At 44.4% G+C, this 19,732-nt stretch overlaps 1 protein-coding gene across 4 annotated transcripts in view; it reads right to left on the bottom strand.

Annotated features, from left to right (window-relative positions):
* CROCC2 (ciliary rootlet coiled-coil, rootletin family member 2) overlaps positions 1-19,732 on the bottom strand; it is a 160,455-nt gene that overhangs the window by 136,989 nt on the left and 3,734 nt on the right. The window contains exon 1 of one of the 4 annotated variants that reach the window (XM_088479237.1): positions 5,746-5,848. The exons of 1 other annotated variant lie outside the window; for it this stretch is intronic. Coding sequence is in view for 1 of the 3 variants with exons in the window: in XM_088479234.1 (XP_088335360.1) it covers positions 3,682-3,735 (54 nt within the window). In the remaining 2 variants the exon portion in view is untranslated. 2 more of the 4 variants (XM_088479236.1, XM_088479234.1) reach the window with 2 other exon arrangements.

The raw sequence follows: 19,732 nt of genomic DNA, 5'->3' as shown, positions 1-19,732 counted from the left end.
CAGAGGAGGGGGCATGCCTCATGCACTATTTTCATATGTCATAACGCAATTACACATTTTTTGTCCCCCAAGACAAATATTATATAGATAGAGCCTAGCCCTAGATGGTAAGAAATGCAGTATGCAGATTAATGGCGGAAATGTAGTGTGGATTGGTGCAGGGCCGTAACAGGGCACAAATGCAGCCTGTGCCCCCCCCACATGAGCGTGTGACATCATGACAACGTGCGCATGATGTCATGTAAAAGGGGTGGGGCCAGCAGTGCAGCACTGACCGGGAGTCCTGAGGCTGCATGGGCGGCTGCACAGATTGCAAGTATGCCCTTCAGAAGCGTCCACAGGATGCTCAGGATGGCAAAGCACAAGTGACCCTGGCTGCAGCACCCTGCTAGCCAGAAGCAAGGGCTGTGGGGCAGCGATGATGCTGCCCATCGAGCCCTTTCACTTTGTGCGGCTGCGCCGATCGCACACCCCTAGTTATGACACCTGTACTGGTGAATATAAAACATAGAGATATGCGGAGGGGATGCAGGCTGGTGGCGACCGGCCGGGAAACTTGCCCACTTTTCCGGGGGGCATGTAGCACCACCTGATTTTCTGGGAGCCTCTCGGCCATTCTGGGAGAGTAGTCCATTATACTTTACGGGGTGCAACTAAAATGTAGCGATGTTACTGACCACAATGTGGCTTCATCCGACTGTTCTGGGAGGATTCCTGTCCATCACGCTGAGCTGAATTCAGCCCTCTCAAAATTATTTTAAAAACTGAAACATATGTGGAGGTCCAATGCAAGGAAAACACAAATAACTCAAGATTTTGTATTTGTGAAGATATTTCCATTTAAGCACCAAATCCCAGAACTTTGGTCATTCCCAAATTTGTATCCATCCTTGGAGGTGGCAGTAGTTGAACCTCTGTCTTTCAATGGGATGCCTTATCTTCCCTCTAAGCTTATTTCAGATGTGCATTCATATGAAATACTTCACTCATTACTTAAACAAATGTAAACAGAAAATCAAGTTAAACTTGTGACACTTGTAGAGAAGTGTGATATATCCATTAGTGCAGCATTAGTAACCCACGTCACAAGGAACACAACGATCAATTACTAGATAGAAAAAGGCTCAAACCTACACAGTCCTTGATTCCTTAACCACTTAACTGGCGTGGTCGTATGTAATGCAACTAGAGACATAAATGGTTCATCTGGAAAGATCGCAACAAGTGCAGAATGGATCTCCTCTGTCTCCCCGGTAGTGATGCGGCGGTCTGTGACCACCGACATCACTGCCGGAATCGCGCATGTGCCAAAAGTAAAAGTGCCAGGAAGGGTACAAAGAGCACGATTCAGACTCGCTCGCTAGATGCATTCGCTCGCAGCCGTCAGCTGCCAAAGTATGCAAATCCCGCGATCGCACAGCAAGACATTAGCACGCCCACTATGTCTTGGCATGCGATCACGGCATGTATTTAGAAGCCCACCAGCCTGTCACAAGACGCCCACTTTCCCTTCGTAACACACGTCATGTCCAGGAAGGGTATGTAACAATCGGTACCATCAAATAACATCGGATCCATACCCAGCACTTGTGGCTGACCATACCCTACCGCAAGCACTGCGAATGCTGCTGTGTGTAAAACAGCCATCTGACGTGTCTGATGACGCTGTGTCTTAATTATACACGCCCTTGAAACAGCGTTCAGATGTACAGAAATGCCTGCGTTCGCACAACCACACCCCTATTTCCATCGACCACTCCCTGTCACCACCCACAAACGGCTCATCCTGTCACTCATTCTAGCGAGGCGTCTATTTACATGGACTGGTTCGCGCACACGCACTGAGACTTATACGCACGTACAGATTGCAAACATCGGCTCACTACGAGCGAACGCATCTTAGCGAGCGGGTCTGAATCGGGCCCATAGTTCCCCTCTGAGCACCGGTATGCTGATCTCTGTGTATGCAGAGCTCAGCTGCTGCAAGGGGAACTGATGATAAAACACCCATTGTCCCCGGGGGGTGAGGGTGGGAGCACTTATTACCACTGGGAGAGTCGGGGTTGTTATTGGGAATCTTTTGACACTGGGGGGGCTACTTTTGATGGGGGTAGAATGTTAAATTACAATGGGGCCCTATGGACAGGGGGTTTGGGGAGATGCAAAACATCACCAAGGTATATTTTTTTTATTAAAATATTTAAATACATTTTCAAAATACTGTTTAAACTTAAATACAAAAACTAAATTTCTGTGCAGTTTTGAAATTTTTTTGTCAGTTAAGTGGTTAACACGCAGGTTATAGCAATACAGGGCTAACACATGTACATGACATCAGTATGCATGACCCCTTACTCTCATGAATAGGTCGCATACGGGCCCCCAGCTATTATATAGATAGCAGAAAGTGTCAATGCCATGATTTGTCACAATACTGTGTGAACTTACAGGACAGTTATTCTTAATGGCTTCATCAGCATACTGAATTATAATTTATACTAAAGTACATGTTTATGGGGGGTGTGGATCTACAATAAAAAGGTAGACAGTCAATAGGTCGACACAAGAAGGTCGACAGTAAATAGATTGACATGATCAATAGGTCGACAGGGACATTAGATCGATAGGTAATCAGTTGACAGTGACTTTGGTCGACAGGGTTATAAGGTCGACATTATCGAAATGTCCATATAAATGGTTGATACAAAAAAGGTCGATACATGATTCTTTTTAAATTATTTTAACCTAACCCTAAAAATCATGAATAATCATGTGTTGACCTTTTGAATGTTGACCTTTTAATACTGTCAACCTTTTAACATTGTCGACCTAAGTTAATGGCGACCAATTACATTTTAACCTATTGCCCATGCACACCTTCTGGTGTCGACCTATTGACTGTCTACCTTTTTATTGTAGACCAATCATCGGGATGTAGTCAAAATTTAGACAGTTACAACTTAGACAATTAAAAGTCAACACCAAAATATTGGCAACCAAAAGGTTGACACAGACATAAAGTCAACAGGGACATAATGTCAGCAACTAGAATGTAAACACAGTCAAAATGTCGTAATAGTCATAATAGTAATAATAATAGTCATAATGTTGACAGGGGTTGGGAATGAAATACCGACGGCATCCCGATAAATGAAGATCCCGACAGTATGCTAACCCAACCCCTCCTCTCCCCTAACCCTCCCTTAGTGGTGCCTAACCCTAACCTCCCCCTGGTGGTGCCTAACCCCCAACCCCCCTTCCCGCACCCTAAACTGAACCCTCTCGGGGGGGGGTGCCTAACCCTAACCCCCCTTCCCGTAGCCTAACCCTCCCCAGGGGGTGTCTAACCCCAAGTCCCTCCCGGGGGTGCCTAAACCTAACCCTCCCCCGCGGCTAAAGGTGCGTATCCACTTGGCGATTAAACAGGCCGATTGAACGATAACGACTTCACTATCATTCAATCGCTTGCTAATTGTCCGCAAATCGGCCATGTAGATGTCAAAAACTACCAGTGATGCGCGTGCCCGCTGGTCGTTTTTGACATCTATCATCACCCGTACATGCTGGTCAACCTGACAATCACGTCAGGTTCAACATGTACGGGGATGATGGATGTGCCTACACTGAAACGACAGCACGGTTACATGTTACGCACCTTAAGAGCTAAGAAGCCCCGCTTACCCTCGTTCGGGATGTCGGCTGCCTGGATTTTGGCATCGGGCTAAAGATATGCATCGGGATTTCAACACCTATGTTTAGCCCCGAGTGGGGCTCCCAACATCAGGCTTCCCGGCCACTGGTAGTATATGACTACATTAGTCATAATAAAATAACACACTGCCGCAGCTAAAGCCAGCCTACATCTCAGGTGCTGCACATCTCAGGTGCTGCTAAAAGCCAACCTACATCTCAGGTGCTGCTAAAAGCCAGCCTACATCTCAGGTGCTGCTAAAAGCCAGCCTACATCTCAGGTGCTGCTAAAAGCCAGCCTCCATCTCAGGTGCTGCTAAAAGCCAGCCTACATCTCAGGTGCTGCTAAAAGCCAGCCTACATCTCAGGTGCTGCTAAAAGCCAGCCTACATCTCAGGTGCTTTGCACAGCCACAACAATATTATAGGTCACTGGCAGACACTGCCATATAAATAAATGGAAAAGTGCTGATTGGCTGAGAGCATGGAAGCGGCGCTCTCAGCCAATCAGTGCTTCCTCATTCAGGTCTATGGAGTATCCTCGAATAACCCTGTCATTTGCTATGGGGCTCTCTGTCTGCCGGTTTATTATTTTGCTAAGATGCCGTGGATGCCTACATAGACCGAAGGACGTGATCCCTGCATTTTGTATTACATTGTAAAATTAAGGCTATTGGGGTTCAATAAAGGACTACAATACTCTGTGCCTTGTGCTATGTTCAATATTTTCTTTACAGGGGGACTACAGACATGTATCATGCTGGGATAGGATTACTGGGACTTGTAGGCGGCCTGTAAAGAGCAATGGAGCTCATTCATATCCGCTCGCTAAGATGCATACTGCTGCCGATGGTATGCAGTGTATGCATTGTGCACATGCGTATGCATCGCAGTGCGCGTGCGCATACCTTAGCGAAAGTTCACAATGCGCATAGACAGCCCAGCAGAGTGACAGGGGAAGCTGTTTGTAGGTGGTAACAGGGGCTGGCCATTAAAAACGAGTTGAGGTGCAAACGCAGGCGTGCCTGAGCATCTCAACAGCGTTTTAGAGGCGTGCATAATTATAAGACAGCATCATAGTACACGTCACCTGGCTTGTTTTTACACTGAAGTGCTCGCAGTGCTTGCGGCAGGGTATGGTCAACCTCAAGCGCTGCGATAGCATCCGATGTACCGATGGTACCATACACTTCCTGGACATGACGTGCATCTTAAAACAGGCTGGTGGGTGTTTGCATACACTATGTAATCGATCTCTAAGAAATACTGGGCGTGCTAATGCATTGCAAGCGGCTCTGAATCAGGCCCAATATTATTAACTATTTAATCACTATTACCCACTTACCCAAAGCCCAGGGAGTGTGTGGAAGAGGTGTTGCCCCTCGGAAGGGTGACCCTATTTTATTTTTGGGGTCCTGATTTTCAGAGGAATTCCCCATAATATAGACATACCGTTTATCACCTTTTCAATGGACGAGACCCTATTTTAATTTCTGGGCTTATTTCAATAGGTAATTCAGCTCTGTACTGAAATGGCTGGGAGAGTGCGACATTATGAGAGGGGGACCCCATGAAGTTGTTTCTGTCCATGAACATCAGCTAGACTATATAGCTCAGATGTAGCCTATGTGTCAGTCTAAGACTTGTAGTTCTCCAATTACTGATGAGGACAGGTTGCCAGAAGTCTGCTATTATTTATTCCTAACCCTGGAAATTAGCTGGAGTGTTACAGAATACAGAAATGCAGCTAATCAGCAGCACCAGAAGACACCATGGAGTAATGTTCTGCAGCACAGAGGGTTACAATCTGGTGTGACCCGGACGGCAGGTGTAGCTGTGTATTTATCCTTTGGTGGTGTGTGTCCGCTGTGTGTTACTCAGCATTGTATAAATCACACTGACTTCCCGTGCCCCAGGGGAGCAGGCAGTGACTGCAGGAGGGAGCCTAGCACCGGCTCTCCATTCAGTCCAGTCTCGGGGTTCTGCCTCCCCCACCCTAGCCGGAATTGCTTCCGCACCTGTCGGTGGCTGTTATTGACTCAGGAGGCCGACCCACCCCTTCCAGGCAAGCTCTGGAGTCCAGCTCAAAGATTTGGCAGGTTCCTGGGCTGTTTTCTTTCCCTTAACAGTCTGGGCAGGTGCCAGGCCAGGAACAAGGGACGCAGTATACAGAGCGGGAGAGCTGGGAGGAGGGGAGAGGAAGGAGACGGAGAGTGGGAGAACGGGGTTGAAAGTGCTAAGAGAGGAAACGGACAAAGGGAACAGTGCAAATAAGCATAGGAGAGGGTCTCAGTGGTATAGAGAGATACAGGGATTCATGCAGTGCCCACTACATATGACACAGAGTGACAGATAGAGATGACCGCTGACAAGGGACAGGGTAATATACACAATGGGGAGAGTTCTCTGATGCTGACTATTCTAATGCACAATCGTTTAGTGACCCAGTCATATTTATTCCAGGATCACAATGATCTAGCTGTGTTCATGCAGAATATAAGTCTGCATAAGCATATATACAGTATATAGATTGATACACACACATATATGTATACACACACACACACATGCACGTTACAGCAACCTGTGATCCATGAAACATGTACTAACAGCTAATTGCAGCTCTAATGATGATATAGAAAAGTTATCATGTTAGGTTACATAGGGGCCCGGCCTATAATTATAGAATAGAAACTGCGACACTTACGTGAAGCCTGCACAGTCTGACCTTATGTCTTTTAGGGTATTTTATAAACATTTTACCTACAAACCTGATAATCTAGGGGCATCTGGAGACTACATTCTGTGACAAAAAGCATCTACAGTCATATATTTATGTAACTATCAGAATCTATTTATTACCCCCCCCCCCCCCATATTCATTGTTGAAGTAGTGTAACTTTCACACAGGAGATATATTTTCTAATTCAACAAGCTCCAACAGGCTGGAGTTAGCAGGCTCTTTCCAATGGAAAGAAGTATAGGGGTTATATTTACTAACGTGCTGGTTTTTAGAAGTGGAGATGTTGCCCATAGCAACCAATACGATTGTAGCTATTATCTTCCATGAGGTGCTAGATAAGTGAAAAGTAGAATCTGATTGATCGCTATGGGCAACAACTCCACTTCTAAAAACCAACACTTTAGGAAGAACCTGGCAGTGAAAACTTTCAGTGCTGTGATCTGCATTGAAAGTCCAGGTTTTAGCATTAAGTTGCTTCTCTGAGCAGGTGTTTTTGCATTAACAAATTTATAAACAAGCCAAAAACTAATTCCTTATTGCCAGGGCCACCGACACAACCGACAGGCCCTCATGATTTCGCAGGTGCGTAGCCAAACTTGGTGATGTGGCCTAATTTGCTCTGCATATTCCCTATCTACACTAATGTGCGACACGGGGGGGATGTGACAGGATATTACTCTGCTTCCTGGTCCTGGGATCGGGTAATCTGTACTCACTCTGCTGCCCTCTCAGCACCGCAATATGTAATAATGTAGCATGATACATTTTGGGGACCCACTGCCACCAATAACAGATAGGCCCCATAGACTGAAGAAAGATGGGACTCTTCTTGGAAATCTGTGACACATTGCAGGCCTGGGTTTACAGCATCCTCTCAAAAATTTATATTGTCACAAGTATTATTGTGTACAGAAATCCAAAATGTAGCACTTTCTAACTGAATGAAAATGAGGGTTATAACTGGAGAGCAACACTTAACCAGTTGTACAGAACAGTGCAGTACAGGCTGTACAGCAGTATAATATAGTGTAGTGTAGTACAATAGTATAATATAATAGTATTTTGTTCTGCCCAGCAGGTAAGACCAGATGTACAGTATTATAATATAGTATAGTGTAGTGTAGTACAATAGTATAATATAATAGTATTTTGTTCTGCCCAGCAGGTAAGACCAGATGTACAGTACAGTATTATAATATTGTATAGTGTAGTGTAGTACAATAGTATAATATACAGTAATAGTATTTTGTTCTACCCATTAGGTTAGACCAGATGTACAGTACAGTATTATAATATTGTATAGTGTAGTGTAGTACAATAGTATAATATAATAGGATTTTGTGCTGCCCAGCAGGTAAGACCAGATGTACAGTACAGTATTATAATATTGTATAGTGTAGTGTAGTGTAGTGTAGTACAAGATCAGATGAGTTTGTTTGGCCAGACTTTATTAAATACATGAGGCTTGAACACTTCTGTCCTGTGGTAACTCAATCTTATCTAGCCAATACAATTACAATGACAAACCTCACTGTTAGAAAATACTATTAATACATTCTAGTAAATATTAATATGAAAGCAAATTACATGGACCAACTCACTTCAGTACACATCCTATCTATCAATAATAAGAACACACTGCCCCCTGCTGGCTGTATATTATTATACATGGAACATTTTTATTCTATACGTATGGTATAAGTGTCGCTCTCCAATTATAACCCTTAAGGTGCCCATACACTAGTAGATCAGGGAAAGACAGGGGGTGCATTGCCTACGCTGAACGATTGATAGTTCAGTGTAGGCACATCAATCATCCCAGAACATGGCCAATCTGTCGCTATCGGCAGATTGGACTCCATGTCCGGCCGATGATTGTTGTCGGAAACGACAACAGCGGGAGCACACATCGCTGGTTGCTTCCGACATTTGTATGCACGATTTGCGCCGATTACTGAGCGATTGCAAGATTACGATGTCGTAATCATGCAATCGTACAGTGTAATCAGCTAGTGGATGGTCACCTTTACTCTCATTCATTTATACAGTGCCATCTGCTACATTGCAGTCTAAAAATTACTTGTGACCATACAAATTTTTAGAAAGGATCCTGTAAACTCAGGGCTGCAATGTGTCACAGATTTCCAAGAGTCCCTACTTTCTTCAGTCTATGGGGCACAGTGGGTCTGATTCTGAGTTAGGAATAAAGATAAGTAACTGTGCACCTGGACAGGCCATGTTGCATTGCAATGGGTACAAATATATTTATTTATTGTTTTGCATGCAGGTAAATCCTGGCTGCTTTGCATGTAGTCCACAAATACTGGACAGCTTTATTTTTACACTGCAATTTATATTTGAGTTTGAGTCCATCCACTCTGCACATTTCAAATTTGCACCACCTTGATTTTGCCAAAATGAAAAGTTACTTGTTCTTTTTTGCTTTACTCCCAGCTCAGAATTAGGCCCAGCATGTTTGTATAAGGTTCACTTTACCACTACACATTAAAAAATGTTTATATAGCTTTGACATAATCCATATCACTGTACAGGGAAGTAATAGGAACATAACAAATATATTAAAAGGTAAAATAAAACAAAACAGCGTAGAGCAGTGCTTCTCAAATCCACTTCTTGGGACACATTAACAGTGCATGTTTTCCATGTATCCTCACAGAATCACAAGATAAATAATTAGAACTTTATTAAGGAGGTCAACATGTTGAGAATGTCAACAGATGACATGTTGACATCCACAATGTTGACACTGACATAATATCATAAAAATATGCAATTAGGGTTAGTCTTAGGATAAAATGACAGTGTCGACATTGTGACTGTCGACATTTTGCAAATGTGGCCAAGTGTTGACATTGCAGATGTTGACATGTCATCTGTTGACATTTAGAACATGTCAGCATCCGGAATGTGGACATTAAGAACATGTCGACATTCTGCATGCCAACATATCATACCCACCCCATTAGGAGATATGCACAAGAGGTTGTTCTTGAGTCTGCATGAAACCATATGTGCAGTGTGTTTTATTATCAATTAGTATAAATGTGTGTGTGTATATGTATATGTATGTATATACTAGCTGATGTACTCGGTTTCACCTGTGAATACCTTAGATATTTACTGTTTCCAGTTCCATCTCACCACTCCAGTAACACATTAATCCTTCACCTCTATAGTAATGCATCACTGCTTTAGTAAGACATTCCACTCCCTCACCTGTGTACTAACACATTCCACTCCCTCACCTCTGTAGTAACTCATTATCCTCGCTCACCTCTTTAGTAACACATTTCCCTCCCTTGCCTGCGTTGTAACACATTTGACATTCCCCTCCCTCACCTGTGTAGAAATACAATTCCTCTCTCACACCTGTAGTAACACATTACCCTCACTCACACCTGTAGTAACTTATTCCCTTCCCTCACCTCTGTAGTGACACATTCCCCTCCCTCTCCTCTGTAGTAACACATTCCCCTCCCTCACCTCTGTAGTAACACATTACCCCCGCTCACCCCTGTAGTAACACATTCCCCTCCTTCACCTCTGTAATAACACATTCCTCTCCCTCATCCATGTTGTTACACATTCCTTTTCTCATCCTGTAGTAACACATTTGATTTTTCCCTCCCTCACCTATGTAGTAACACATTCCCCTCCATCACCTCTGTAGTAATACATTCCCTTCCCTCACTATTCAAATAGAGGAGCCACAGCAACTGCCAGTGATGTTTGGCAGCACTTGGGATAACAGTTGGTTTTGAATATGAACTGTGCTGCAGCCACGATGAGACAGTCAGGCAGGACATTGTACTGGGGGAGGAAACATTTTAGCATTTTTCACGCCCCCAGGAGATGAATTTAGAAAAATCCCTACCTAGTGGGCACCCCTATGTCATGGAAGGCATATACACCCCGGCGTTAATGAGCCAATGAGGCAGTCAGTCAGAACATTTTATCTTATATATATATATATATATATACAGTACTGTGCAAACGTTTTAGGCAAGTGTGGAAAAAATGCAGAAAAGTAAAGCAGCATATACACTTAACGATATGCTCCATGAGCGATATCGTTAAGTGTTTCCCCTGAACTTCTGGACTCAATGTTGTTAACGGCATTGAGCATACACACTGAACGATATTGTTAATTATATCGTTCAGTGACGGCGCCCTCCCTCATTCCCGTACTTGCGGAACCTGACGCTATCATCAGGTTGCAATGCAAGTACGGGCGATGAAAGACAACGTTACATATACACTGGACAATATTGAACGCGATGAATGACAACGTTATCGTTCATATAGTCCAACTTATCGTCTAGTGTGTATGCGGCTTAAGAATGCTTTTAAAAATTGAAGTGTTAATAGTTTATTTTTACCAAATTAATAGTTGGTGTGACCATCCTTTGCCTTCAAACAGCATCATTTCTTCCAGGTACACTTGCACAGTCAGGGATTTTGTAGGATTATAGTCAGGTGTATGGTTAACCAATTATACCAAGCAGGTGATAAGATCATCACTTTCATACGTAGCTTGAAACACAGGACCTCATTCAGAGCCGCTCGCAAAATACGAGCGCTCGCTCTGAATGAGGGCGGCCGCTTCTATGTTCAGAGCCGGCCTGCTGGCCGCTCGCTAGGCTGTGGGTGACCACCCACAGCTTTAGCGAGCGGCCAGGTTGAGGGTCGCGATGGTCTTGCGACGAGACCCTTGTGGTAGGGTCTCGTCGCAAGCCCCAGTGAGCTTTCGGCTCTATTAGAGCCGGAAGCTCACCACTGACATCACGAGTGATGACAGTGGGGCCGCCCCCAAACGGCAGGCGTTCTGTCGGAAATGCCTCCGTTTGGCAAGCCACCACCCCCACCCCGCCTACAAAACGGTGCGAGCTATCGATCACCATCGACAGCTGCCCCTTTTGTAGTGAGCCCCGGAGTGAGAGAATTTCTCTCTCACTCCGGGGATTGCGCAAGCGCAGTGCGGCCGCTGCGTGTGCGTAGGGCCTCAACATCGACCCGCTTGCGAGCGGGTCTGAATGAGACCCACAGTCATTAATACTGCTTTTATACCGAAATTCCGGGTCTGACTCGGAGGTTGGAACAGGGTTTCAATCTAGATCAGACCCGGAATTGCTCCGGCGCCGACCCAGGATATTCCTGAGTTGGCGCCGTTCACACCAGGGCCGGGCCTGCACAGACCCGGCTTTTCCGGCATTGAAGTTGACGTCATCTCCAGGCGCCACTGAAGCCGGCCAATCGGCAGGCATGCGGCACGATTCAGGTCACCGTGACACGGATCGTGCCGTTTACACTGCAGGGTTTTACGGGTTATTCCCATGTTAAACCCTGCAAGTTACTTGGGTTGGATTGCCGGGTAACTCCACCCGGGAATCCAACCATGTCCCCTTTTACACCAAGGAGCTACCCTGCAATAACCCGGGTTTAGCTCTGGTGTAAAAGGGGTATAACTGAAACAGAAACTGTGTGTAGGCGGCTTAAAACTTTGTGAGGAACAGACAGACTCTGCCAAAAAAGGTAAGGCTGTGAAAGACAGTTTCATGTCACAGGTCATACACCATGGCAAGACTGAGCACAGCAACAAGACTGACACAAGGTAGTAATACTGCATCAGCAAGGTCTCTCCCAGGCAAAGATTTCAAAGCAGACTGGGATTTCAAGATGTTAGGTCAATGTGTGCTAACTCTCAGATATGTTTATTCTCCACTAGCTGAAGTACCTGGCGTTGCCCGGGTTTAAAGCTTCAAATTATTAAGTTAGGCATCCCAGACCAATTGCCACCCCTCTGTGAAGTTTTCATCCAAATCCATTCAATGGAAGGAACAGACTCCCTGGGTCAAAGTTCTGCCTGGCATACACCAATGGGAGATCTGGCCGGGACCCTAACCCCACTAAAACCTGGCCAGGATCCAACTGGACCACCTCGCGTTGGTTTCATCCCAATCGTTGCAGAGGTGTCTGAATGCATAACCGGACCGACAAACAAACTGACCAATTAATTTTATATATAACATTTTCTGATGGAAATACAGTCAGGTGCATAAATATTGGGACATTGACAGAATTTTCATATTTTGGCCTCTATTCACCACCACAATGGCTTTGAATGAAACAAACAAGATGTGCCTTGACTGCAGACTTTCAGATTTAATTTGAGGGTAATTACATCCAAATCAGGTGAATTTATGATTTATGCACCTGACTGTATATTACAAGAAAATAAAATGCACCTATCGCTGGAACACATTAGGCAACAAGGTGAGATGCCCACAACTGATTTTCACCCTGTTGTCCACATCTCTTGTTGTTTGTGTTGAGGTTAAAGATCATTTGCATCCCTTCAGGAGGTTAGAGAGACTATAGTAATAGGTAGCCATTGCCGGCAGTAAATAGGAGAAAAAACCTATAGATATATCATAAACAGATTTAATAACTAAGCCCTAAAATGTGTTGTTCATGGTAAAATAGTTTGTCTGGATAACACTATACATTAACTGTAAACCCACTGTAGCTCATTGTTTGATATGCCAGTGTAAGTGTCAGTTACTCTCCTGGAATGTCCAGGGGACTCCCTGATTTGGGGAGTCTCCTGGACTCCAAAGAGAGTAGGACAGTCTCCAGTATGGTGTCCACTTCCCAGGTAAAGCAGGCAGTCCAGTGGCTTGATAACGTTATTTATGTAGAATCTCATTATTCTGGATCCTATGTTGCACAATGCTGTGAATTGCGTCATACCAGATTCTTTAAACTCACCAGGGGTACCTAACTACCGTAGCAAAAGCAGCTGTCTCTACAAACACTTGCAGTTGCTCCACCAGTAGCGGCGTAGCTATACATTGTCGGGTTTGACATGACAGTGTTAGTGCGCATGCACAAAACAAGTTCACGCATGTGCACATAGCAGGACGACACTGGTGGAGGGTCCCTATGGAATCAGTATGTAATACTGACAGATGGGATCCAGGTGGTCAGAATTCTAATGCCTGGATCCCGACAGGATTAACATACCGACACTTGGTGGTCGATATGCTAACCCTCCCCCTCTCCCTACCCTAACCCTCCCTCCCTGGTGCCTAAATCTAAACTCCCCCTCCCCGCACCCTAAACCTAACCCTCCTCCTTAGTACCTAACCCAGTGATTCCTAACCTCGGTCCTCTAGGCACACTAACAGTCCTGGTTTTAGTGATATCCATGATTGTGCACAGATGGTTAAATCAAAATAACTGAGGTACTAATTAAGTCAGTTGTGCTTAATTAGTACCTCAGTATGGCTATCCCCAAAACCTGGACTGTTAGCGGGCTTTGAGGACCGTGGTTGGGAACCCCTGGCCTAACCCCTAAACCTAACCCCCACCCCGCTACTTACCTTCGGCATCCCAACGGTGGGGACGCCGGCGCCGGCATTGTGACCGGCGTCAGTATTCTGGAGCCGGTAAGGTAAGCGTCAGCATCCAGACCTTCGGGATGCCGAACGCATATCGTTCCTATTGGATCCATTGTCACAACCCAGCAATCCTTCCCTTAGGAAAAAGGGGTTTTCCTGGAACAAACGGCATCTGAAGAAGGTGTACTGTAGGCTCCCTCAGGCAAACTTAGAAAACCTTTCGTTTTCGGAGTTTGCTGATTAATAGGCTGCCCCTAATAATGAATGGGCCCAGTTACTAAATACAAGAGGAAACTAGCATTTCCGCATGTGTAATGGGCCCATTAATAATAATAAATAGGCACCAAAAGTTACATTACAGGACAAGTGTTTAAATTGTAGTTTTCCTAGTTTGAAAGGGACAGTGAGTTCTGCTGGCAGTATGAAGAGGCGTCAAATAAACAGGCGTTCTAGTAAATTCACTTAGCTATTATAATAAAACACTGTAATATATTTTTCGAACTATAAATAAGTCAGTAATGGGGCCCAATAAAGTGAACTATTATGTTTTTATTCAGAAAATCTATATTTCATTCTAGATGTTTGGTCCATCAGAATTATTTTATTTGTCTAGTTATTACCTTTATGACGGCCACTCTACTTTGCTGCCAGAAACTCCCTATTGCCAGGCCAGTGTTTGATATGAGCTGGCTATAGGGGGCAGGGAGGAGGAATATTTAGCAAACAGTTTCTTGCAGTAAGTAAGTTGACAAGAAAAATCCTTATTCGATGCATTCAATAAACTTCAGTTTTGGTTTCTTTTACAGGGGCTCTTGCTGTACACTTCTGATATGTATTCTGTTAGCTGCTGCTTGAATAGCTATTAGAATGGGGATTATTGATCCCTCTCTGAGGCGGATTGGCCGTTACCTACAGCGGGAAGATTCCCGGTGGGCCGATTGCTGTGTGGGGCCGCTTGTCACCTGTGGCCCCGCCCCCCTTAGCACGTCCCCGGTTACGGCTTTCTTTCCTGACAGGCAGCCTCACAGCTAATAGTGCTGTCCAGAGATGCTCCAAGTTCCACCCGGCTGACACAGAGCTACGCACGCCATAAACGCCAGCCGATGACGTCACGCACCTCGGAGGCAGAGCGGGTCAGCGTCTGGGACCGGCATCAAAGGTAAGGTCACATCTTCCCAAAACACTAACTGGGGGCACATCCACAGGGGGGGAGGAAGCAGTGCTGATAATGCCCGCTCACCAGCTCCATCTGCTCTACACTTCCCAGGCTGCCAGTTGCCCCCTGCTGGTCGGACTGTAAACAGGGGGGAACAGGGTTGGACACAGTTGGGGCTGGCCGGGAAACTCAGACAGGGCAAGAGTCACAGAGTGACTCTGATTGCAATTTGTAGGTCAGCACTGTAATCCGCACCTACTGCTAGCAGGACATTTTTTTTAAAGACTGACAGGCTGCCTGCAGAGCTGCACTTGCTGATAGGGGGAGATTGATTTCTGTCTGGAAGGGCTGTTCGGTACTAGCGGAAAATTATTATCTGTCAGGGGCATTATTCTGTTCTAGGGGGAGATGTTCTGTCTGAGGGGGAGGGGGGTTATTCTGTACTAGGGGAAAATTATTATCTGTCGAGGGGGTTATTCTGTTCTTGGGGGAGATGTTCTGTCTGAGGGGGAGGGGGGGTTATTCTGTTATAGGGGCAGATGTTCTGTCTGAGGGGGGGTTATTCTGTTCTATGGAGAGATGATCTGTCTGAGGGGGAGGGGGGCTATTCTGTTCTAGGGGGAGATGATCTGTCTGAGGGGGAGGGGGGGATTTTCTGTTCTAGGGGGAGATGATCTGTCTGAGGGGGAGGGGGGTTATTTAGTGCTAAGGGGAGATGATCTATCTGGGGAGGGGGATATTATGTGCTAAGGCAGCAGGATGGCGCTGGGGAGACACAGGAGGATGGTGCTGGAGAGACACAGGATGATGGCATTGAGAAGACACGGAAGGATGGTGCTGGACAGGAGCAGAATAATGGCGTTGCAGAGGTGTAGGGGGATAGTGCTGGAAAGAAGCAGGGGGATAGCTCTGGAGAGACACATAGGGGGGATGGGATGGAGACACTCCAAGGTGATGGTGCTGGAGACACACAAATAGGACGGAAGGACCGCTGGTTCTATTGGAAGAAAAGACTGGGGGACAGTAATCTTCAGTAAGACAACAATTCTGATGAAACCATATTACTGATGCAAAAGGTACCAAATGAGCAAATATATTTTATTAATATAAAAGTGTTTGATATGGGAAACTCGCATTTTGTCCTCCCCCAAAACTTCTGTTACTATGTATTAACTGGTTGAACCTCTGTTACATGATGGTGACATTGGCTTTACTGCTTCACAAACAAGCGGCTTCCAGACCATGTGATTTTCTGCATGAATAGTGAATACTAACTCAAGACACTGCCTGTCCAGGAAGGATCAATTTCTTCAGAGGTTCCCTGTTGCAGAGAAATCATATAGGTAAGAAAATACTCATTCACATGCTTGCTGTGCTTATTCACTGAAGAGAGGCACTGTGGGCATGCCCATCTGCTCCTCGGGCAGTGAGCATGCCCCCAAAATGACAAAGATGGGGGTTGTGAGTTGTGGGCATGGTATTTCACATTAGACCACACCCCTTGCCATGAGACCACGTCCGCTTTGCCACTTTCATTGTTTTTCCTGGGCCACTTTAAATTCCCAATCCGCCCCTGTATGTTGTCACATTTTTCCTGGGCCACTTTAAAATCCCAATCCGCCCCTGCATGTTGTCACATTTTACCTACTTTTGGAAAAGCATTCCAGGGAGATTGTGAAAAAAATACCTATGAGTGTGGCAAGAAAGTGGACTGTACATGCTACATCTGAGAAGCGTCATAAAGTAGACTTAAATGCAAATGGGAACGAGCCCCAGAGCAGCATTTGTTGCTCAGTAAGATCTATTTGTTAATGAATACACACTGATATATCATTGTGCCTTATAACCAATGCAGGGAAATGGTACTGATTATACCATTTGAATATATATATATATATATATATATATATATATATATATATATAAAGAACAATAGGTGGGTACGGCGCCAAAATATAATATCTTTATATGTAACGTATCTTATGATACTAAATGCAATTATATGAACCCAACCCAGTGTTAATAGGCGTCAGCTCCAAGTCAGATAAATAATACTGGTAAAAGTATTGGAAAATTTATAGAAAAATAAAATGACCATAGAGCGACTGGTTTACCAAGGTGCATTAATCATTAATAAAATTAAATAAGGTTCACAATATAATAAAAATGAAAGTGCCAGTGCTTATAAATAAATAATTCAACAATTTAATAAATGCACAAAATACATAGAAATAGATAAAAACGTATACATATAAACACAATAGACCCTTTTAAGACCGGTGGATAAAATCAGAGAAAAAGGTCTAAAAAACTCAGCATAAAATATTCACTTTAAAAAAGAAGATTATCTTTTTAAGAGAATAAAAAAGTTACCGTAATAGCTTATCTGAGTAAAGTGGAAAATATTTTGCTCATTCATTGGTTCAAGAGGCAAGGCTGATTCACTCCCAACACGTTTCCTCCTGGGGACTTCATCAAGGGAACCCTTTTATTATTATTTATTTTATGCTGAGTTTTTTAGACCTTTTTCTCTGATTTTATCCACCGGTCTTAAAAGGGTCTATTGTGTTTATATGTATACGTTTTTATCTATTTCTATGTATTTTGTGCATTTATTAAATTGTTGAATTATTTATTTATAAGCACTGGCACTTTCATTTTTATTATATTGTGAACCTTATTTAATTTTATTAATGATTAATGCACCTTGGTAAACCAGTCGCTCTATGGTCATTTTATTTTTCTATATATATATATAATATAATATATATATATTTTTTTTTCCAAGTATATAACAGATTCATAATGAGGGTAAAGTGGCACATCCACTAGACGATCTACTCCCTGTCCAATCTCTAAACGATTTTCCCTTGATTTTTTTCCCTTGAAATTTTATCTTTCAGTCTGAACGATTTGCAAACGATCTTTAATAGATCAAGTGAAATTGACCTGCATGTTCAGTCGACTGACGAGACGATCAAACGACCAGCGGGAGCGCGCATCGTTGATCGTTAATGACCAAACTGCACGATTTATAAACGATTTTTAAACGATTGAACGATAACGACGTCGTTATCGTTCAATCACCTGCTAAACTCGTGTAGTGGATGCCCCCCTTAAGGTGCAATCAGGGAGATTGTCAGGTTCTTCACGGAGTCAGGGAGATTGCTACTCTTTCAGGGAGTCTCCCTGACATTCAGGGAGAGTTGGCATGTATGTGTTGTCAGATAGTGGAATTTTTGGAACCCTTGACAGACCGTCAAGTGTACAGAAAAATGTGGTTAATAAAATTCCCAGGAAAGATTCCTTAAGTTTGAAATCCATCGATACAAGCCGACGATTTTCAGCAGCTTTGTAAACCCGATAGATAGTAAGTCTACCCCTTTGTCTCAAAGATGGGTTTCTGCTTTCTTCAGTTAGGTGCTTAGGGCCTGATTCAGACCCACTCGCGAGCGGCTGTCCGCTCGCAAGTGGGTCGATGTTCTGCACTGAGCATGCGCACGCCGGAGGGAGCTCCGTCGTGCGCATGCGCCAGACGCGACGAGCGAAGGACTTTCCTTCGCTCGTTATGTCTGATCAAAGGGGGCGTGCTGTCGATGTTGATTGACAGCACGCCCCCTTTGGTGGGCGTGCCGGGGGCGTGCCTCCCTGACGGGGGCGTTCCTAAGGGAACGCCTACCGTCAGAAGCCGGCCAACTGACATCATTAGTGATGTCAGTGGGAGTGATTTTGGCTCTGATAGAGCCAAAATCACTCCGGGCCTTGCGGTTGAAAACCTCAACCACAGGCTCCGGCTCGCAGTTTCGATGGTCGCGATGGTCAAGACCATCGCGGCCATCAAACTGCACGCTCGTATAGGCTGTGGGTGGTGACCCACAGCTATACGAGCGTCCAGGAGGACGCTCCATAGTTATGGAGGACGGCCCTCATTCAGAGCGTGCGCTCTGCTCAGAGCGTACGGCTCTGAATGAGGGCCTTAGTACCTTAACCCTCTCCTCTCCCTACCATAACCCTACCTTAGTGGTGCCTAACCCTAACCTCCCCCCGTTAGTGCCTAAACCTAACCCCCCCTCCCTAAACCTAACGATGAGTAAATAAGTCATTTGATCAACAATTTAAAAAATTATGTTCTAGTCAGTGTTTACTCATTGTGTATGCAACGATTAACTCTCATTGCCATCGATGTCTGGACTGTCATGCATCCCAGTGGGTGTTTATGGACGTCATAGGCAGTGGGTTCTGAGCAGATGCAACAGAGATTTGTATTTAAAATATAAATGATTGCCGGCTTCAGGATCACTTTGGAGGGAATAGGATCCTATTAAAGTCTGTGGACGTTTTTATGGGTGAAATCTCTGCGCATCTTGTTCCAGTTGGAGTGTGCTGGTCAGAGAAGCCATTTTTATCTTGCTTTCCTGCGAGCAATTATAAATAGGATTTGATATTTTATAATAACTTTGTGTATAAAACTACAGTATAGTGGCCTTCTGCGGTTGGTGATATATTATTCACTGATTTCACACAGCTAATGATGATCCATCATTGAGAGACTATGGGGATTCCTATATAACATATAAGTATATTTATGTATGTATTTCTTAACAGTTACTTGTAGAGCACCAGCATAATTCGTAAGTAAAGAAAGATGAAATATGTAAATTTATGTGAGGGCTATAGACAGAGGACGTAATTGGACAGCATACCGATATGCCTGGTTTTACTT

The sequence above is a fragment of the Taudactylus pleione genome, unplaced genomic scaffold (genome assembly GCF_031769625.1).
Source record: "Taudactylus pleione unplaced genomic scaffold, aTauple2 ptg000229l, whole genome shotgun sequence".
NCBI lineage: Eukaryota > Metazoa > Chordata > Amphibia > Anura > Myobatrachidae > Taudactylus > Taudactylus pleione.
Note: the sequence above shows the minus strand (reverse complement) of the source record. Positions and strands in the feature narration are given on the sequence as shown.